Source organism: Corylus avellana, chromosome 1, assembly GCF_965113065.1.
Source record: "Corylus avellana chromosome 1, dhCorAvel1.hap1.2, whole genome shotgun sequence".
Lineage (NCBI taxonomy): Eukaryota > Viridiplantae > Streptophyta > Magnoliopsida > Fagales > Betulaceae > Corylus > Corylus avellana.
The window spans coordinates 8,828,732-8,852,585 of record NC_142490.1 but is presented as its reverse complement, the minus strand read 5'-3'; the positions used below and the strand labels follow the sequence as shown (position 1 = coordinate 8,852,585).

General features: G+C 36.6%; 1 protein-coding gene across 1 annotated transcript; it reads right to left on the bottom strand.

Annotated features, from left to right (window-relative positions):
* Window positions 1–1,817: 1,817 nt before the first annotated feature.
* LOC132170014 (ALBINO3-like protein 2, chloroplastic) lies at window positions 1,818–21,105 on the bottom strand. Its single transcript, XM_059580940.2, has 14 exons — window positions 20,637–21,105; window positions 20,201–20,307; window positions 17,561–17,688; window positions 12,420–12,491; window positions 9,984–10,085; window positions 8,216–8,275; window positions 7,968–8,033; window positions 4,746–4,793; window positions 3,546–3,722; window positions 3,399–3,454; window positions 3,137–3,254; window positions 2,600–2,689; window positions 2,264–2,373; window positions 1,818–2,175 (listed from the first exon to the last, which is right to left on the bottom strand). Exons 1-14 carry the CDS (start codon window positions 21,044–21,046, stop codon window positions 2,019–2,021), a joined length of 1,701 nt encoding a protein of 566 aa, XP_059436923.2. The 5' UTR covers window positions 21,047–21,105; the 3' UTR covers window positions 1,818–2,018.
* Between the last annotated feature and the right edge of the window lie 2,749 nt (window positions 21,106–23,854).

Below are 23,854 nucleotides of genomic sequence, written 5' to 3'. Positions count from 1 at the left end.
GACCGCATGTCATCTTATCCTTTGGCCACGTGGACTTGGGTCAATTTTTTTTACAAAAGTTGGACGAGAGTATTAACTCGGTTTTAATCAATAAGCGAGATACTATTTATGATACGAATTGAAACTGAAGTGGGTCAAAATGAAGTCGTTAAACCACGAGGGGGCAAAAGGTATTTAACCTTTTTTTGAATGGATCTTCCTAATTGGTTCTTTTTTTTTTTATTTATTTTTTTGTATGTGGAGAATCTCATATCTTGTTGTAGACCATGTTGCCGTGTCCTACATGCCTTCTTCACCAAGTACCTCTCTTGCCAAACATTGTGGTGGTGCTCCGCTTAAGCAGCTCTGATCCAGCTAATTTCAGTGTGCTCTTCCTCGTTATGACTTTCAAGCTTGCTTGCCGTTGCAATTGTTGTGTATATAGGCAGTTGCAACTTTGGATTGCCACATCCAACCACAGATTATGACAATCTTTTTTTAGCCGGTGAGCCAAGATTCAAAATGGGCCCAATCAATTTTTCGCCAATTTCCAATACTTTTTAAGATATATTTGCAATGTACAGGTTATTTCAAGTGTTCATGCATTGTCCACCCATTTTTGTATTTGATGTATAATGTATACTTCTCATTTTCCTTCTCTCTTTGTACTTGCCTTTTTAAAATAAAAATTAAAAATTAAAACACTTATACCAAGATGTTCGATTCAAATTACCATAATTTCATATGCAAAACCAAATAAATCATCATTAACCTAAGTTTAGAAAAAAAAAAAAAAAAAAGAATAAACTCCACTTAGTCCTAATTATCACCCCATTTGCACTCATACTTCCAAACTTTGGCACACTAAGACTCGCCTCTACAAACTACCATTTTGTTTACAGTATTATTTGCGTGTTGTCCATTTTGAAGCAATGAAATGCATAAGAAAATGAGTATAGAAATGTTAACTCAAAGATAAGAAGAATCCAGTAAAAGGTCTAAGCAATCTTGACATAAATTCTTTAATTTTAACATTTATTTTAATAGAAGTTTGCCTTGCAAAGTTGCAATGACATAGATTGATCTCCCAGATGGAGTAATCTGCAGAACAAGACAACATTAGTGGTCTTTTTTCCATGGAAAAAAGACATAAGAATCCAATCCACGCAAACCAAAGTCTCACCAATGCCTTTCCTTTGGTTGTGCAACCCGCCATGTTAACAATGAGCTTAAACTAATACAAAAAACTGCATTCATCCGCAATATTATGTGAACCTCCTTTTAAATGACAACAGGGAAGAAGTGATGGTGAAAAAAAAAAAAAAAGCTTTTTTTTCAATTGATAAACTCACTTTGAACAGAAAAGTTAGACGAGAAAACTTTAAAAAGAAATAACAAGAAAAGTTTGAGAAGAAAACTTTAAAAAGAAAGGTTAACCTTTTTATGGCCCAATTAGAATTACGTTAAAAAACTTAGTAAGTGTTTTTTGCGCATGAACAAGTTGTGCTAAGCAAATTTATTTATTTATTTATTTATTTTATTTTATTACTTCTTTGATCTCAAAAGCTTAAAAATTAAGCATAAAAAGCTTTGTTTTAACACAATCTCAAACAAGCTTTTAAATTTCAGGAACAAAACTACATTTTGTTTCCATATCCAAATACACTCCACAATATTTTCCCTTATTTTTCCGTTTATCATTGAAATATTATTTTTTTACAAAATACAAATTCCCTATCAATAAAAGGCGCGCGCACACAAAAATAATAAAAAATAATAAAAAGAAAAAGGAGAAAGAAAAATATTTTGCATTAAAATAATGAATAGAGAAGTTAAAGTGGTACCAATGAACAACACTAGCATTTACAATGTTTAGGGAAGTAATAGTGTAATAGAGAACCTATTAGACTATTTTTTGCAAAATCGATGCTCACATGATTTAAATCAAAACACATCAAAGTAGAGCACTGCCGGAGCTTATGGTTTATTCTATCAAATATACAAATCAATGATAAATTATCTCATACAAAAATTGAAATTCAATAATCTTTTCTCCTACTGCTGGTAAGATCACTGACAAAATTGTCCTCATCATTTTCACACTGCTCCAAGTATTCGTTGTAAGCAGGATTATAAGCTGCAGCCATGCGTAGATAGTTTGCAGCTTCAGCTTTTCTTCCTTCGTTGTATAATGCACTGGAAACCCAACTTCTCAATGAGTTCAACATTTTAATTGGGAATGAAATAAATTAATGCTATATTATTTACTGCCTCCATTTCATACCTTGCAAGCAATACAATACCATCAAAATAATGGGCTTTGATCCTTGCTTCCTCTGGCTCTTTCAACCTTCCAACTCTTTCCAGGTGTACCATTCCTTCTGCACTCTTCCCCTGACAATTACAAAAGACAAAACTCAAGCAATAGATCTTTAAAAGATTAACCCGTTCAAAATCTAATGGTGATTTTCACTGCCACATCGGAGGGAGTAAGCACTTGAATGTACATGGAGCATTTCTTTTCAAAAATTTGTGGCCACTTTGCCTCACTCACAGCACTAAGCTAAAAACATTAACTATGAAGACAAAAGAAAAAAGGAAATGTTTTACTGAGCTTCACCTGCCGTAAACAAGCGACACCAGCCCACTGAGATGAAAGAATTAAAAGTTCAGCATACTCGGCCTCTGTTGGATCACCAGCAAGGAACAGCTGATATACGGTAAAAGAACAGTTCCGATCAATGGAGTGAAAAAGGTAAATTCATATATAAATTTCTTCTAAGAATCAAAATGCAAGCATTAGAGACAGCTTAGTGACTATTCATAGGAAACATTATGGACCAGATCCGTACAATGATCAATGGAAGGGTCTTCAGGATCAATTTGTAGGTAGAATCGAGGATCGTAAGATTTTACAAACTATTAAAATAACTACTAATAATGCAGATATCTGATAAAGAATTAGCCCACTATCAAGAGAATTAACCCAGAAAGAAGAAGATTATATGTGGTTTCTATATGACGTGGCCAAATCTCTACTATGATCATCACAAATTGCAGATATGAAGCAAGAGATTCACCAAGGACAAACAAACCACGAAAATAAATGGAGCATAACAAACAAAAAAATATATATAAAGCATATATGAATTAAGACCTTGGAAATAGCACGCTCTAAGTATTCAGTAGCTTCTGCAGGCTGCCCATTCTGCAATAGAGTCTGCCCCATAACAATCAAAGCTCTGACGTATTCAGGATCCTTGTCTAGTGCCAATCTATAACCAAAAGTTGCCAATGCAATTCAACAGCTAGGGACAAATAATGCAACTCAACAACCAAGGACAAAGCTGTCACCTAGGATCAAAAATATACACATGTTGAAAGAGTAGAGAAGAAAACCAATTACAAGAGCAAGTTACCGTAGCAAAGGAATCGCTCTTTCTTTTTTCCCATTTGATAAGAGCTGGACTGAGAGCTGTCAACAATAGCAGCCATGAACATAGAAAAGAGTTCAAACATCTTTGATACTATATAACCTACCAAGATTCATTCTTATAGACACTCACAGCAAGCAATTCTTTAGGATGTAAGTTCTTCACAGAAATTTGGCGCTGCTTTGTGGGGGAGTCGGTGGATGTTATTCCAGGAGCAGCAGTTTCTCCAGAATTCCCAGCTGCAGTTGGAGCACCTTTGTCTGGTAACCCCAATTTTGCACGAACAGCAGGATGTCTGAGAGATAATTGCTGCAAAGTTTACTGTCAGATGACTTTGAAAACTCATTCGATAAAAGCTTGTTTAAAGGCAAATAATGACCTCAAAACTTGCTGACCAAACAAAGCACAGAAGGATGAAAATTTCATAATACCATACCCCAAAAACTTACCAAAGATTTACTAATAAATACATACAATAAGAATACATAATAAAATAAGAAAAATATTAAAAAATAAAAATAAAAACCACCTTGTTCTTTGGCTGATTTTGATTTCAACACCTCAGTTATCTATATTTTCATTTCACTACCTTATGTGATACCATTTTTGCAATCCAAAGCTTCCATCCAATTTTCAGTCAAATTGCTAATTGGAAGCGCGTAAAACTTAAAACATATCTTTAAGATGAACAAATTCGAAATAAAGAGGAAAAAAAAAGTAAATAAAAGAAAAAGGGAACAAAAAAAACTTGCAACTGCCCTGTTCGGCCATGGAGGTTGGACCTCATTGGCAACTTGACATGGCCATGAAGGTTGACCTTCATGGCCATGGCCATGGCCATGATGGTTGAACTCCATGATCCAAATTAGCCAGAGGTTGGAAAGACATTTTTTAGAGAAATGTTAGGTTTTCTAAATATTTTTCCGAAAATTTGATCCCCAAATGATGTATCACCATTCCATGTGATCTATTGTTTTAGTAAATAGAGGCGTAAGATGATGAGATGGTGACACATTATTTGAGAACAAAATTTTGGAAAAAATATTTGGGAAACCTAGCATCTCTCTATTTTTTAATCCTTCTTTTTTTCTTTTTTTCCTTCTGCTTTTTTTATTCTTTTGATTTTTTTTAATCTTAGGGGCATAATTATAATTTCAAGAGTATTCCGTTATGAATTTGATGGGTATGCACGTTTTCAACTCTGAAATAATGATCATAGGGAATCTTTCCTTGAACCGTCAAAAACATCCATAAGAATACTGAGACATTCTTGAAGGCAAGCAAACAAACAAACTCTTATTCTATTCACAGAAAGACAACACAATAACTCACCTGAATGATGGTTAACGAACTATTGGTAAGCCAATAGACTAGACTCCCCTGCAAAAAAAAAAAAAAAAAAAAAAGAGATAAATTTGTATTCTTCTTCAAGGAGAGGGAGGAGAAGATGAGAAGAGGACGTTACTATCAGATCAAGCAGTAGAAGTGAGAAAGTATAATAAGTATAATGGGGAGGCCAAGCAAAGACAGCTTTTAGTTCTAAAGCAGGATGTACAATAAGTTAATTGACACTGTACTTTGGGATATTGTTTCTATGGAGGAAATTATAATGCAATATGGAAACTGCTTCATTGCTGCAGAACTGCAAACTTTCCAGATGGTGGCCATACAAAGAGCCTCAAATAACATCATCTTAAAAAATGATACTAACATCATATGACTTCACGGATATATGCCATAGAGCACATAGTAATGCTCCATGGACAGTAACAACCCAGCTCCAAAACATGCTAAGTTAATTACTATCACCACGCCTCATACCTCCAAAATCAGGTCAACCAATAAAATTTTGGCAACATAAACTTCAAAGGAGATTTTAGCACATAATCTCATAACAATCCTTACTTTCCCAACCTTCTCTACCACAACAAAAAATTTAATAAGAGCATAGAATGATATGAAAGCTCAAGTGTGCAGTGACTTGAGTTTTACATAAGGATGTTAACAGGTTGGTTTTAAGTTAGTCTAGCTTTACCAACCAACAAAGCCATGTAAAAGGCTGATTTTCAGTTCCTACCAGCTTCAGTTCCAGCTTTGATACCATCTCACTAGACAGAAAAGCTATAAGATCTCATGTACCACTTCATATATCTGGTATTAAAATTTAATAATGTTAACAAGGTCCAAAAATACCAAGATGTGTCGATCTTGTTTCAGTTCGAGCCACTCTTATGTCGTGGTGCAAGATATATGAAACTTTAGAGTGAGAATTTTTCATCTCTTTCTTTATGTTATCTAAGTCCTCCAATTTTCAAGTCATTGAATATTTACATCAACATGGTGCCATTATTGAAAAAAAAAAAAAACAGGAAGTAAGGATACTTCAAATTAGCATCTTACCTGTTTCTAACACACATCCGAATACAATGAGATATCTATCTAGAAATAAGAAAATTAATTTCCTTTTCATGGATACAGCTTGGAAACATCAAGATATGTCATGATATCGCATTGATATGACACGATACATTTTCAAGTGAAAAGTTGACTTTTCTTAAAGAAAGAAGGTCTAAATGTTAAATACAAGATTTAGTGCTTTAGAAAGTTAAAAACTTTCAAATTCAAAACTCTATGAATATCAAACATGGATCATGGATCATTTGTTCTTGTAATGTACAACTTTTTTTGTTTTGATAAGTAATTCTATCTCATTAAAAAGTGAAAGCGGCACAACCCAAGTACACGGGCTATAATGTATAACTTCTAAATTAGTTTCCATATTTTATGCCTTTAAATGCTTTTTTTATTTTTTAAGCTAAGACCCTAGCATAATATGTATTTTAAAGAATTTTTTATATATTAATTATTAAGACCTTGCCTCATCCAATTTTAAATTTTCAAGAACTGACATATCTTTGTATTTATAGTTGTATCCTATCTTGTATCTTGTATGCATATCAGTGCTTCATAGCTGTTTAGCACACATGTATCTGATCATGTAACAGCTATTACAATGAAATGCCTTTAAAAAGTGCAGATTCTTCTTCGCCATATCCTGAACACTCAATTATCTCATGCCACTTACATCTCTAATATGATGCAACTTTTTCTTTTATTGGTAAGTTACACATGCACTCAAGTGGCTCTTAACCCCCACAATCCCATCCTCCACCTCTTTTTTACCGAGAAAAGAAACTGCGACTTAATCCAGAGTTCATTAATTCTAATTTAAAATTATTGTATTGGTCCCTGAAAATTGGAACTTTTTGAATCGCTCCCTGAGTTTCTATTTCTATCTTTTAGTTCCTTGAGTTCTTTTATATATATATATATAGATATAAGTAATGTATTTTGTTAAAAAACGTAAGGCGCCCCTAAGTACACACACAATATACACAAGAGGCTCCAAACGAGCAAGAAACCCAAAAGCCACAAAAAGCCCAAAACCCCTCGAGGCACTCAACGCTAGAAAGCGTGAGTCTTGCCTTTCCCCCACATAGAGGATGCTCCCTTAGCATCATAGTTGATGGAGCATTCTAAATTCATAAGCTACCTTCTACCTATTACCTTCTGAGGGGTGGGTAAAATCTAAGGTGGCATCGATCTCCTCACACGAAACCCCCATCAAAGCCCAATCCAAATAGGTAGCAGAGGGAAAATCACCCAAAGGATAAGGAAAATCTCCATGTTCCTCACCCCAAATCTTCTTCTTTCCCATCTCAGCAATCTCCGTCTTCCCCACGCCAGAAATCTCCGTCCTCCTCTTCACTACCCACAAACTCCAAAGGACTAACCAAACCTATCACCGCACCAGAAGAGCTTGGTGGGGCACTGAATGACGAAACTGCCTCGGCGATCAAGCTGTTGTCCATTTTTAAAAATCTGCTATCCCTCCTCATCTTACGGTTGTAGCCCTGAACGGGTTTAGAGTTCAGCAAAGACAGGAGCCCCAAATCAAAAGCCCAAAGCCCTTTAGCCACGACACCCGACAACTCCACCGGCCTAGGAAGCCCTCTTGGAGCCAACCCAATATCCAAGACAACACCAGAATCCCTAACCGGACGAGGGGTAGGAGGAGGGGCCATACCTGGATCTACCTTGCTTGTCCCCAAGGCAACCGGCGACAAAGGGTTGAGAAAGCCAAGGATGAAAGTGGACTTGATCACTTAGCCATATTATATACTCAAAAAAAAAAAATTGAAAGGGGAAAAATAAAAGGAAAATGCTATATTCTTGGATCTACTATCAAGTCCTACATACAATAGCTTTTTCCCCGACTAATAGCAAAATAGAGCTCTTCGCATTTTGACACACAAAAATTATCAAAGATAGGAATATCTAACGACAAAACAATTTCTAGTGATGTTTAAATAAAACTGAATTTAAACATAAAATTAACATCATATGTGAAAGAAAGATCGTTGGAAACAAGCAAAATGCATGTATACGTAAATCTCACAATTAAATATTTCCATGGATGCTTGGACAATACTCATATGTCCAACTTAGTGCACTTAACTTCCCAAAGTTTTGCAAAAATAACATAATTTTTACCTGAGGAATGCAGTAACCAATAAAAAATAGAGGCAGAGTCAAAAACTCCAAGTAGAATTTGTAGTACTGCAATAAAGAGGAGAATTCCAATTAGTTATGTGACATTATATATATATAACCAGTGAAAAGAAAGACATCTGCAAGAATTAAATTCAATCAATTGACACATAAATTCTAGAAAACCAATATATTCAACACAATAAGATAACAATGTCAGTGAAATTCATGCACAACTTGTATCTACTCACTTTTGCTAATAAGCCAAAGACGCCAGTCATTTTTCCAACTGAAGTTGCCCCAAAAGAAACCTGTTATATTGATTAAACAAAACTCAACATATATTCTTTGATATTAACAAGATTGACTTATCAAAATATGCTACTAGTAGATGATGTCAAAAGCAATTTGGAACACTTTGAGGATTTGACAAGAGTGCCATACAAATCTATTCAAGTAAGAAACATTCTTGTATAGCACAGGCAGAATATGTAATCCACAACTTTAGGAATTTGTAGACATTAAAATTGCATGCTATTAAGTGTCAACAGCTGTACTACTGGGGTCATAGTGAGGGTCATAAATAAGAATACAAGCAACAACTTGTGCACAAAACAAGTGAAATGTTCTCAGGTGCACTATGACTAAGCAAACTAAGATGGTAACAGACACGCAACTGTTGAACAAGATAAATGTCAGTATGTTCGATAATTTAAAACAGTAAACATAGGAAATATAAACAAGGTAGCAAGCAAATTTTTAATTTCAAAACAATTACTTCATCATGGAAACCTATACAGTAGTTATATGTGACAATAAATCCACCTTTTCGAGATTCCTCTTAGATTGGGCTGTAGTCTATGTTCCTTCTTCCTCCTTTTCAAATCTTTCATACCTCGTAAACTTTTTCGATTTTAGACACCTTTAATGTGGTTGTCTCTCTTGTATAGATTTCTTGTACGAGGGATGTGCTAGTTTTTCTTTTCAATAAATTATTACTTGTAAAAAAAAGGTTATAAGTGAAAAATAAACATATAAGAGAGGTGTCGCAAGACTTTCTAACAAATCAAAAGTTGGACTAATTTTGAACAACTACCAAACCTGATCAGATTTTCAAGTATTGACAAACAACTATTGGTCAAAAAACTCACCCTGGGGCGATGTTATGGCTAGCATGTACATATGCATGCCCAAACTAGTGCTTGGGCACCACAACACAGTTTCACAGTGAAATGTTGATTTCGATCATACATATCTCTATTGATTGCTAGTTCATAGAAGAAAAAAAGGTACATAATTCATGGCAAAGTGTTTACAACTTTGGTCATGTAACATGTTGTAAAAAGCATATTCATACACAACTGTGTTTGGATAGATCTATGAAGGAATCACAACCTTTAATCTAACTCAACTGAACAGACATATCATAGCTAAACCAGGGATGGTTCCTGAATTTACAGGTGGCAACAATAGGACCAAAGTATCTTTGTACCTTTAAGAACATGTACACACTTTTTCTTTTTTTTTGTTGTTATAGAAACTCTTTTTCCTATAAATACACACTAGAACAAAGTTACGTAACAAGAAAACACTTGATTCAATCTCTAAGCGCATTGACACCATGTGGATAGCTAGTTTAAGAATACTAAATTTTTTGAAAATTATCTCTATTATGCACATATATACACATCTGTCTGTTTAGCTTGCATGCAGTGACACATTCAGACAGGAACCAAGAAGCTCGAGGAAAAGCAAACTTACATCAAATAATCCAATAATATCCCCGATACATAAATCTGTAGCTAAATTTTGTTATTAGAACTGTAGGCCAATAGGAACCACAAACCAAGAACCAAACTGTGAGACAATAAGAATGACATCTCTTTTCAATATAAGACTATTTCGATATTCAAACCCCCTTATCACTAAGAAAAGAGGGATCTGGGGGTATGCATAACTATACATACACATAAATGCAAGTTATGATCGTTGGTGCAGAGAGACTAAATGGTCAAATACCTGAACATTAGCATAGTGCAAGCCAGCTATCAATAAAGGAAAGATGGGGCCTGAAATACCATGTGGGAATTCAGTCAAATTCTGGAACCATAAAGCACCACCCTGTAATGAATGTAAGAAATTTATGGTTCAGCTAAGTTAGAGAAACTATATAAATTTTATTGACAATACAAACTGCACCATATGGTCAAATTTTCTACAGCACAATAAATTTTCCAGAATACAAAGATAGCAAAGATGAGCATTACCCATAAGGAAAAACAATAGATGGTAAATCAATTTCCAGCTGTAATAGCATTTAGAATTCAACTTGGGGCACGTTTGGTAGCAGGAATAGACCCAGGAATGGAATAGCTATTCCTATACTATTTTCTTATTTGGTTGTGCCGCCATTCCTGGGAATATTCTCTTAAAATGATCCTCTCACAAAAGCGGGGATAGGTATTCCCCCAAAATGGAAGCTCTACAAATAATATCTCCAAACCACTATTTGTCATTTTTCATTTCGATCTCCCCCAAAGGAGATGATGATTAGCCACCCCAACCGAACCTTCAGGAGTGGTCGCACCACCCCCAATAACATCGGAGGTGGTCACGACCATCCCTGATATGCTATTTGGTGGGCGTGACCACCAAATCAATGCTAACTGCCTAGCCCAAGCTGCCGCCCGACCTACCGTCAGAAACTATATTCAGGGGTCCTCCGCCGCCTCCAACCTGTGACATTCCACATTGCCTAGGTGTGGAAAAAATGATGTATTTATATGGAATATGATCTCTCCAAATGTTATGAAGCATTTTGGGAGTAAGCCCCATAATAAAACCGTGCGGGCTTGGCCCAAAGCAGATAATATCATATCATTTAGGGCGGGGTATTACACAACCACTGTTTGTCGTCATCCTCGGCAACACTCTATTGTCTCTAGCAACAACCAAGCCCAAGTCACCGCTACCTACTGGTGGCCTGGGCCGAGTGGTGCCGATGGTGGGATGGGGCAGACAGTGGAAGACCACCGAATATGGTTGTTGACGATAGGCCGGGCAGAACCATGCCCAACAATGGGCTGGGCAGGGTGGAGGTCAGCAATTGGCGAGGCCGAGAGGTGATCGATGGTGGGTTGGGTAAGTGAGTTTATTGTAATTCTGAGTCTGGATATAGATATAAGTGTCTTCGTGTGTATATACATATATATGTGTGTGTGTATGTGTATGTGTATATATACTATAAGATAAACATATAAATTGAGATTAGATTATTTAATACTTGACTTAATTTTTCTAATTTTTTTTTTTTATAAGTAATGTTTATATCAAAAGCGCAGAGGGGCGCAACCCAAGTACACAGGGAGTATACAAGAGAAAACGCCTAAAAAGGAGAAGAGAAAAGAACAAGAAAATCAAGATAGCTAATCACTACAGGGGCAAGCCAAGCTGCAGTCCAAGTGAAAAGTGTGTAGAAGAAGAAAGCCATGAGTTCCTCCAAAGATCTCTCTGAGTCCTCAAAGCATCTCGTATTCCTTTCTAACCATAAGCACCATATTAGGCATAGGGGAACCATCTTCCACACAACAGCGCTCCGAGAACGCCCCCCCAACCACCAACTTAATTTTTCTAATTACCCAAACAATAAATCTTAACTATAATTAAATGACTAATAATTTGTATTAATTTGAAAAAAGAACATTGAACAATCACTATATTTACTTTATATATGAAATAATTAAATCAATTGGGTAGCTCGTGAACAAGCTTGAGCTCAGCTGAAAAATAAATGAACAGAGCTTGAACAAATTATCTAGTTCGGTGGAAAGCTCGAGCTCGGCTCGTGTTTGAAAAAAAATAAACGAACTGAGCTTGAACAGTCAATACTCGGCTCGGCTCGATTACAGCCCTAAGTGTACCAAACATACCCTAAACATTGTTTAGGAGGTCTTTTACCATCATAGGAGCAAACAATGCTTCTGTATCATCAAAAGAAGCATGCCTCACTTCAGAACCTTTTACTAACAATTCTTGCCCAATGGACTGCCATGCGTACAAAAGGTACCCAACTGTTTCAAGGGAAAAGTAGTAGGAATGTAAATTAAAAGGAAAATTCCAGAAGCTAGTAGCTTCTTAAGAAAGTTTATTACGCTTTGCATACAAGAGCTTTAAACAATTACTGGACCAATCTAAATTCAGTTCTAGTCAATTTTTAATTAGGTCTGAACTAGCTATTTCTCCATCCACCATGTGTAATTGACTTTCCCCACTAATAGAGTGCCATGTGAGCAAGCAGCTTATTAAGAAATTCATTTTGCCTCTCATACAAGTAACAATGCCTTCTTCATTGATGAATATATGAGTTGTGGACTATTACGTCATTAATTGTAACACAACTACTATCTTGAAGAAAAAGAAGTTCAAATGTATCTGTCTAGTACATTAGTGACTTACACAATCAAAACCAGGATGATGATCCAGTGACATTCTCCGAACACTAGTCATCCACAAGAAAAAGCATGGTACCTGCAGATGATTTGAAAGAGACAGCAAGATAAATTAATATGGAAATTGCCCATGCAACTTAATATTCAGGCCAATATGGTTTTCAGGATTCATCAGGAATACAAAATATGTTCTATTTCCCCCTTTTCTTTCTTTTCTTCAAGCTTGTTTATATAGCCATTGATGACTAATTCAAAGCATAAGGCACCCCTATGTCACATGAAGTATACAAAAGGAACCACCTAACTAACAAGGACAAAACGAACAAGGAAGTCACTATAACTAATCGAGCCATTGATGACTGATGAAATGATAATAGCAGTAGTAAAGAAATAAAACATAAATAACAGACTCAAATCTCGGACAAATCCAGCTCCATTCCTACATGATACCATCGAGTAATTCATCATCCATATTTTTAATTGCTTGATGAAGGTAACAGGTGCCAATCGAATGCCTTCATATGGTGTATTAACTCTCATCAGCTACTTCATAGACATGATTGATCATTCAGCTAACCCTATACACAAGTATGCACTTCTACAACAGAACTGTTCTCATGGAGAGTAATGTGGCATTCGTTGCAAGCTTCAACGCTTGCGTAATTTTTAGACTTACGTGCTTCATTTTCAGCTTAATAGCTATTTGCATTTGTGGGCTCTATTGTATACTTTCTATGTACATGGGTTGCGCCCCTTTGCGCTTTTATATAAATTGATATTACCCATCAAAAAAAAAAAAAACACAGAAGTTTTGCAACAATAATTGGGGCAGCAGTCACTTTTGACTTGGGCTGTTATAAAAATGGATTTTTCTGTTAACAAATTGGGCATTGAAAATCAAAGATGTCATTAGACAAATTGTTGGGAACGATGGAAGTAGAAGTTCACCTTTGATAGTTACTACCAATTCTGCAAGGGCAAGTAATGCCTCATTTCTTTATGTTCAACACACCAATCTAAATGAAATCTTGAGTTAAGTGGTCCAACTCGAAACTGCCATGTCAAATTGTTGGGAACGATGGAAGTAGAAGTCCACCTTTGATAGTTACTACCAATTCTGCAAGGGCAAGTAATGCCTCATTTCTTTATGTTCAATACACCAATCTAAATGAAATCTTGAGTTAAGTGGTCCAACTCGAAACTGCCATGTTATAAAAACAGTTACTATAGCGGTCTGAAGTGTACTCATAGATGATATTATGCTTGTATATTTGTTTCATGGTCCAATTCCTGGGCTACAGAATTTGGGTAGTGATCCACTACCTTAAACATCCCATTCTGGTGCTAACAGAATTCAAATGTAATCCCAACCCTCTAGTACAAAGCCAAGATACTTTACCAGCTAGGCTAACAGGCACCCACATTATTATTTTTTTTTAGAAGTAATAATGCATTAAAGAGCGCAGAGGGGCGCAACCCAAGTACACAGAGAGTATATAAGAGAGCGACTAAGCGGGGGAGAGAGAAGAAGAGAATATAGAGAGGAAATCAGGAAAATTAATCACTATAGGAGCAAGCCAGCCTGCAGTCCAAGTGAAGAGAGTGTACAAAAAGAAATGAACAAGGTCCTCAAGGTTCCTCGACAAATCTTCGAAGCATCTTGCATTTCTCTCCTTCCAAAGGCACTATAAAAGACAAAGGGGAGCCATCTTCCACACCACGACACTACTAGATCTCCCACCCGACCACTAACTGGCAAACAGATCCTTGACACTTCTAGGCATAACCCAACACAAATTGAAGCGAGAGAAAATAACCTCCCACAACTTGTGCGCAACCCCACAATGAAGAAATAGATGATCCACAGACTCTCCATCCGATTCACACATACAGCAACGATTAATCACCACAATACCTCTCTTCCGAACATTATCCAAAGTGAGAGATTTCCCAAGGGCAGCCGACCAAGCAAAAAAGGCAACTCTCGAAGGAGCCTTTGTGCGCCAAATACTTTTCCAAGGAAAGTGATTGGACTCTTTTGAGACAAGCATCCTATAAAAAGAGCAAACCTCAAACTTCCCTTTACTTGAAGGGGTCCACCACATCTGATCCTCCTCTTCCCCACGAATCGAGGACGAATACAAGAGCGAGAAGAGCGAGGCTAAGACCAACTCCTCCCAATCATGAATTCTACGGGTAAATGTAGCATTCCAGTGAACCATACCATTAAAACACTCCCGAATATCCACAATGGAAGCATCCTTATTGCTAGCAATATTGAAAAGACCGGGAAAAGCTTCCTTGAGAGACATCTCACCACACCAAGTATCCTCCCAAAATTTGACTTTCACCCCCAGTCCAAGGTCAAATCTAAAGTGGCTCTGAAACAACCCCCAACCCTTACAAATGTGTTTCCATAACCCCACCTCATGCGTTCCACGAGGAACTTTAGAATGCCATCCACCCCAATCCACCCCATACTTTGCCACCAAAATACTTCTCCACCAAGCTTCTTCCTCATTTGCAAATCTCCATAACCATTTCCCCAAAAGAGCTTGATTAAAAAGGTGCAAACTCCGAATCCCTAGACCACCCTCAGCAATCGGAGAACAAACCTCTTTCCAACTGACGAAGTGTAACTTAGGCTCGTCATTGAAGCCCCCCCCCATAAAAAATCCCGTTGGAGCTTCTCAATGTGATTCGCCACAGAAACAGGAATGGCGAAAAGAGACAAAAAATAGGTGGGGAGATTGGATAAGGTGCTCTTGATGAGAGTGAGTCTCGCCCCCTTTGACAGATACGAGCGCTTCCAAGGGGCCAACCTTCTAGCAATCTTTTCCAACAAATCATCCCAAATAGCCAAAAGCTTGAACGAAGCTTCTAGCGGAAGACCCAAATACCTCAAGGGCAAAGAACTAGTGCCACAACCCAGGATACCAGCGAGCCTCCGGCTGGGACCAATACAGATTTGGCTCGGTTTACTTTTAACCCTGAGACCGCCTCGAAAACGATAAGGAGGGCTTTAATAAATCTGACTTGGTCAGGAGTAGCCCCACAAAAAACTAACGTATCATCAGCAAAGAGAAGGTGAGAAACAATTACCCGCTCAGGCTCTCTAGCACCCACATAGAAGCCATTGATGAAACCCCTACTGATGGAAGCATTAATCATCCTGCTGAACGCCTCCATGACCATGATGAACAAAAAAGGCGAAAGAGGATCACCTTGTCTCACCCCACACGAACTCCCAAAGAAACCGGAGGAAGAGCCATTAATCAACACCGAAAACCGCACCGACGAGATGCAATGCTCGATCCATGAACACCATTTCTCACCAAAACCACACCTCCTTAGCAAATAGATTAAAAATTTCCAGTTCATGTGATCATAAGCCTTCTCCATATCTAGCTTACACAAGACGCGGGGATCCCCAGATCTGATACGGCTGTCCAGGCATTCATTGGCTATAAGCACCGAATCCAAAATATGTCTTCCTTTGACGAAAGCATTCTGCGGGTTGGAAATCACCCGATTCATGACTCTCCTCATTCTATTAGCTAGAACCTTCGCAATAATCTTATAGATCCCCCCCACGAGGCTGATAGGGCGAAAATCCTTCAAATCGGAAGCCCCATGCGACTTCGGAATAAAAGCAATAAACGTAGCATTGAGGCTTTTTTCGAATTTACCTCGGTCACGGAACTCCATAAAAACGGCCATGATGTCTAGTTTGATCACCTCCCAACAATCCTGGAAGAAAGCCATAGAGAAACCATCCGGACCTGGAGCCTTGTCCCTATCCATTTTTTTGACCACCTCCCACACCTCCCTTTCCTCAAAGGGAACCTCCAGACTAGAAGACTCATCCACCTCCAACGTATCGAAATGGAGATTATCCAACCTCGGTCTCCAACTAAGAGTCTCTGTGAAGAGCGACTCATAAAAGCGAGTGATATGATTACTAATAGCCTCTTGATCAGAAGTACTAGTGCCATGAATGTTCAAAGACTCGATATAATTCTGTCTTCGGTTGGCATTAGCGATCCGATGGAAAAATTTCGTACACTTGTCGCCCTCTTTCAACCAACGGAACCTAGATTTTTGCCTCCAATTGATTTCTTCTTGAAGAAGAGAAGATTCTAGCTCTCTAGCAAGCACCATTTTCCTCTCAATCTCTTTTGAAGATAAACCTCTCTCTTCCTCCATCCTATCCAAAGCTTTAAGATCTTTCATACGAGCCTTAATACAAACCCCCACGTTGCCAAAATCTTGATCATTCCATCTTTTAATATCCCACTTAAGAGAGGCACCCACATTATTATGTATGTCTTCTTGAGACCCAAGCTAAACTATATCAAGCTTCAACAAGACAAGAAACACCATTCATGTGGGCCCCATTTTTGGTGTCTTCGATGTATTTAGATTAAGCAAATAAGCACATAAATGGGTTGCCTGAATACAATTATGGATTGAAAAATAAAGAGGGAGTTCTATTCTAGGTATATGAAATCATCATCATCATCACAAACAATGGAGATAAAAAGCAACTATGCAGATCCGATTTGACAAAAATGAGGATTTTAAAGCACTAAAAGAAGAAGAAATGAGAAGGAGACAGATAATCAAATTAAGGATGAAAAAAGGCTGGCAAAATTGAGAGAGAGAGAGAGAGAGAGAGAGAGAACAAGATAGACCAAGTGTCATGACATTTGTTATTCTCACATGCATTACATTGATAAAATTTATATGTATTTTATTTATGCTAGTAAGGTAGACAGAAATCATTTAAAACAAATGTCCCAATTTCAATGAGTAAAAGATTACATAAATAGTGGCTCAGGTAAATACATCTAAAAATTGAGCCATTGATTCAGTTAGGCACTTGTTTTCAGCGCTTATTGCCTCAGCCAAGGTGCTTCCTAGGTGCAAACTGAAATTCTAGCTAGCAACTTGCTTACGTAAGCGCCTAGGCAAGCATCAAGCTCGCTTTGACTACATAACCCCTTTCTATTCTCAAGATGCTTGCAGTTTCTAATCATTATAAAGAGGCTAAAATATTTCATCTCATAAGATATAAATATCATATGTAAAAAAATAGCTTTTTTGAAATGAACAACATTATTCTCACACCTATGATAGACGTATCACCTGGATGGAGAAGTATGAAAGGAACCATAAAAATGAGGGGCATCCAATTGCTCTTCTTTCCTTCCGGAATAGTGAAATTTGATCAATATAACTCCTTCCTGACATAGGTGGTGGCAATGGAGGAGGCACTTTGAGAAATGCGTATGAGAGTCAAACAAAAATTAATTGTAAGTTGAATAGAAGAACAGCAGAAGAGGATTCCATGGTAAGAATACCATATAAATTATATATAATGAATTTTCCTCATAATAGTATGTCAATAAAATTAATACACAGAAAACTAATAGTATTAATGTCCACCATTGTCAGGGTCCAGCAATTTGTGAAATAATATAGCAAAGGTACTGAAATTATGCCATGTTACTGGTACTGATAAAGGCCTTGTGTACAACAATTACGGCAGGCTATTGTTGAAACTAACAACAACCTCTAGCAAAAAAAAAAATGAAACACTTGCAAAATAAATTTTCCATACCCTTCTCAAGATTTTTTGTGGATAAATACTCAACACGTTGAACAATGCAGGAAGAGACAAGGTGAAATGGCGGCATATTCATTGTAAAAATAAATAAATAAATAATTAAAAATTAAAAATTAAAAAAATACAGAAACAAAAAAACAAAAGAATAGACATATAAAAATAATTAATATTAAGGTTAGTGTAAGACCCTCAATATTTGATACGAAGTAGTCGGAAGTACTAACATAGCCATCATTGCAAGTACACGTCCTTAGCATAATACGCAGGTTGAAGTATTGGAATACTCCAGCATCTCTTTTATATTCCTTCATTGTGTTGTACTCTTTTAATTCTTCTTCAGAACTCTTTGAGGCGAAAATAGTAAAGGATTGTATATCTTTTGATTCTTTCCGTATCAAAAAGACTTCCTATGATTCAACTTTGATCTTTATTAAAAAAATACTTGAATTTTGTTGAGGTGTATCTAACACAAGAGAAGGCATATCAACATCTGATCTTTCAATTTCTTTTGCTCCAGCAACGTGTTTTAAGTCCGTTTCTTTCTTCTTGGGAGAGCAAACTTTGAACCAATATTATTTGCAATTGCAGCGTTTATTTGATATGGGGCATAGTTGGAATCCTAGGAAGTCTCCGTCTAAGGAGTTTTAGGCCTTATTGTTATGTTTATTTGCATTAGAGAGCGGTTTGCTCAGTTTTAATTAAGTTCTACAAAGGCAGGGATAATTTGGCAATTTCAAAATTTTTAGAATGCATTGTACCAGAGGCTGATAAATACTTTTTTCTCTTTCGGAATCCTATTAGGTTTTTCCTACTCGGTTTAGTAATCTTTTTCCTTTTATTTAGCAAACATAGTCTTTCTAGGAAAAAGATAAAGAAATTCTTTTATCTATTCTATCAAAAATATTGAAACTGAGGTTAATAAGTTTCCAAAAGCTTTCTTAAAAGCTTTGAGGGTGTGATTGCCATCTTCTTTCTAGGTGAGGCTGCTTAAAAAATTTAGGGTGATTCCCTAAGGTTTATCCTTTCTTTTTCTCGTTCAATTTATTGTTTCCATTTCCATATCAAGTAGCCATCAACAATCATTTTTATAATCCAATCATCCCCATGTCCTTGAACATCAAACCCCCTTCAAAAAATCCTCAAGGCATAACTTAAGAGTTGAATTCCTAAAGATCATGATCTGAATTGGTACTAAAGCCCATTAAAGCTTCTGTCCTGTGTCAAAAGTTCAATCCAATAAGAAACAACTCCCATGCCAACTACAATGTTCATTGCTCATTGCTATAGGAAAAAAGGTGCAAGCATCTACGCAACCTTTACTCCTGAGTATATGAATGTTGTTCTTCTTTTCCTCCCTAATAGGGGGTCTCTCTTGTATATTTCTTTGCGCACCTATGTGCTTACTAATGAGATTGAATTACTTATCAAAAAAGAAGTTGGCATTGTATGAGGCAAAAGGCTAGATCTAGCAACTATAAGCATCATGCACATGTTGCTGACTATCATTGATAAGTGGCAGAATTGGCACTGTGGCTGCCTTGATTAAGTCCGTAACTTTTTTTCCTTTTTTTTTTTTAATCTTTTTTCTCTTTCCGGTTAGGTGTTTCTTTTGTATACATCACATGTACTTGGGTGCGCCCTTTGGTTTTATTGAAATTTGATTACTTACCAAAGAAAAAAATTGATAAGTTGAGCAGGGACAGCAACAGATTACTGTTTCTTTCTTTTTCTTTTTCTTTTTATCGTTTCTTGGAAACAAAACTAAGGGATCTATTCCTGCCTTTAAAGCAGTTAACTTCCATCTCAAGTTGAACAATGGTAAGAAGCATAAAAACAAATATAGACCACAGCTTGACCAGGTGGCAAGCATCAACATTATTATGAACGGAAAGTAAAAGAAGGATGGAGACTAATGTTCCTGCATCCAAAATTCTATGTGCATGCTTTGTTTGCTAGTGAATAAAAGTACAAACACAATAAGCTTGTGCATGCCGTTCCCAATTTCTTAAGTATTCAGAAAAATCAACAGAATAACAGTTCAAAAGACAATATAGTGTGACCCGAATTAATGACTAATCAAATAGGAGTTTCAAAACAACACTGAAGAACCAAAGCAACAACAGCAACAAATACATAGTTAACAAAGATGAAAAACTCACATTTAGGGAATAAATCTCCAATCTTTTTCAACTTGTTAAGTTGCAATATTAGTACTGGGAGCAGTGCAACTCTAAGAGCCAGAGTGGAGGAAGCAATAACTATCCACCTGGAATGTCATCCAAGCACATAAAAGAAAACATCGTATTTGTAAATATCAAAAAAAAGCAATAAATAAATAAAACTTGTTTCTTGGAACACAAGTCAGATTATCAAGAAGCCAAAATTCATAACCATATATTCAAATAACAGATTGTCAAGTATGATCATTTCTTTAGAAGTACATATTCAAATGACATAGGCAATGTGCGTAATTTTCAAAATTGCGATATTAGTGCAGGAATCTAATAATCTGAAGAAAAAAAAAATCAAAAGTGACCAGTTCCTTCTCGACATTTTCTCGGCAACCGAACAGAAGGAGAAGAAATGAATGCCTACCAGGGCAGTCCAGTGAGGTCGTGGAAGCCATCGAGCATCGAAATCATGGCACGAACCGGAAGAATGGAATCGTCGACAGTAACATCGGGCAGTCCCTGCGCAACTTCACCACCAAGCCCTACATTTATAAGCTCCAACTCGGTCGCGGGATCGGCGGCCGAATCACCAGCGATTCGGCCGAACTCGGAGTGATCGGCGTCGGCTGAACGAGAGGAAAAAGGACGGGAGAGCAAGAGGTGGAGAAAAGCGAGAGGTTTGCGAGTGTGAGAGGGGTGAGGAGGTAGGAAGAGAGGGATTGGGTTAGGTTGAGGGTTGGGGAGGAAGTGAGAGAGACTCGCGGCGGAGAGAGTGGGAAGGAGGGAGGAGGCGCGAGAGCGACGGAGGTGGGAGAAGAGCATGGAAGTTGCCATCACGGGGCGGAGCAGAAGGGAATCAGAACGGTGTCTTGAGGGCCTCGCTGTTGGCCTCCTCGTAGCTTTGCGAAGGGCTGAGTCATTTTTAAAAGGGGAATGCTAAAGGGTGTTTTCTCGTTTCCATCCTACTTGGAAATTATTTTATAAAAAAATAAAAAAGTTGCTCTTATTTTTCTCATTTAATTTTTATAAAATAATTTTTACCTAGGACGAAGAGGGCACAAGGAGAACATTAAGGGTGCGTTTGAGACTGCGATTTCGCATGAATAATTTGCATCTTTAAAATATATCGCAAAACGTAAGGCATTTAGCATTGCGATTTAAAAAGCACTTAATTTAAAATATAAAAAAAAAATCCGCAATTTCAATAAGCAGGCTAGGGGTGCTTATTTGAAAAAGTGTGAATTTAAATCAAAATCATGAATTCACATAATAAAGATTTAATAAAAATATATTTTTTAACATATTTTACCAAACGTCTTTACGATTTTAAAAAGTAAAGATTTCAAAAACACTATTTTTTAAAACGCTATTTTTTAAATCACACTTATTGAAATCGCAATCCCAAATGAACCCCAAGAGAGCACCTAGAAGTCAATAAGTTTTTCATATTTTGCTCATATTCTCTTACAATAAACAATTAGATTTGCGGAGTCTACCGTTAACCTATGTGAGATCTACATAAGTCTACAAATTCAATAGTTGATTGTAAGGAAATATAGGTCAAATATAGAGAACTTATTGACCCCTAACATTTCTCTTTTAAAATGCATCATACATTATTTTTTTATATCTTTTAAATATATATATTTTTTATTTTTAATTCCCTTTTAATTTCTTTATTTTTTGTACTTGAGTTTTAACTCCTTTATTTTCTTTCCACCTAGGTTATGTTTCATATCATAGATGGTACGTGTGTTTTCGATAAATAAGGAGTTAGTATCTCCGCCCATCTTCCATTAATAAAACTAACGGATTTCTATCAAAAACAATCATAATGTGACTCGTGTCATAATTAAAAATAAAAGGTTTTTTATAAAAAATATAAAAATAAAAAGTTTGAGGGTTGGCTCACAACTTGTAAAATGGGGGTGGCCAAAACCACCCCCATTTTGAAGCCTTCTATTTAGAATTGGATTGATAAAATTCTTGAACTTTGTCACATTTTGAAGCCTTATTTATTTTTAAAAGGCTCAAAACCATTTAAATAGAGATAAAGAAGTTCAAAAAATGCCCAAAATACTAAAATAAGCCCTCAAAGACCTATTTTCTAAAATGTTGTCATACGGTGTAATTTTATTTTAAGTTCTAAAAATAAAATATAAAATAAAATAAAATAAAATAATAGGTGAATGGGGTGGCCGGAGCCACTCCCAAGGGCCGGTTGGAGGTGGCTGGAGCCACCCCATGGCCCCAGGGGCAAGCTATTTTAACATAAGGCCAGGGTTTTCTTTTTTATAATATGATATGACCTTCCAAAATTCAACTGATGAAACAATTCTTCAGCCATACCAGACTAATTCTGTCTACGTCTAATGAGCCTAGCCTAACGGTTCTCGGGCGAATTCCGTCTATTGCTCCTTACCCTATAGGTTATAGAGACTATTCCCAATGCCAAGAACTAGGATCAGAAGGAAAGTCTCAACCCTTTGGTACGAAAGTAGGCTATGATTCCGAGTGAGAAAGAAATGGTTTCATATAAAGGCTTGGCACCTAGTTATCTTTATTTAAGTCGGCCTTACTCGGGCTAAGTTCAAGCAAAGATAAGTCTAGTTCGGCCTCTCTCTAAGGCCAAAACCCAAAAATTAAATTTTTGGGTTTGACCCTATGGAGCCACCCCCAATCGGTCTTTGGGGGTGGCCGGCCACCCCATACTTTTTATTTTATTTTGTTTTATATTTTAGTTTTAAAATTTAAATAATAAAATATATATTTTTTTAATTAGTAGGACACGTGACAGTTTGTAGATTCTAAGATGAGATTCAATGGCCAAGATTTCAAAAAAAAATTGATGGGCAATTCCCTAATTATTGTTGGGGATCCCAATCCGCAATTTACTCCTAGCTGACATGGTCCACAGTACATAATGTGCCCCACAAAATCAAACTACTCTGGTCGTTTGATTATCCTGATTTCACTTTTTTTTGTTTGTAATAAATACAAAATCGATCCCGTAATTTAAAGTTATGACAAATAGTTCATTAAAAATTTTAAAGTGATTAAACGTATTATAAGAAAAAAAAAAAAACAAAACAAATATCATTATTAATCATATTGTGACACATGTTACTCATATTAAAAGAAATTATAATATAAAATATATATTACAAAAACAAAAAGAAAAAATATCACAGTGCAATCGAAATGATACAAAAACCAAGAAAAATACATGCAGGAAGAAAATTCACTCTAACTTATTCATCAAGAAAAAAAAAATTGCAAGCATGCAGTTTATATATATATATATATATATATTGACGCTGACTTCAAAATCACTCACGACAAAAGCCAAACTATAAAGTTGTTTAATTGATTGGAGCTCCAAGAATCTGAATACAACCTTTGCGTTTGATTCCAACCATGAAGACCCTTGTCCCTGTCTCTCTCTTTGGATTGAGGTCATAAAATGTGATGCCATCACCTCCCCTTAGCTGCTTGTCTTCAGCAAACCGGTTCCAACCTCCGGTGAGATGATGTTTTCCACCACAGCTACGAAAACGCACTAGCCAGTGCTGTTTCACGTGAACGTCATAGACAATCAGCTCACTTCCATTTGAAAGATAACCAAAAATTGGGTGGCAGAAT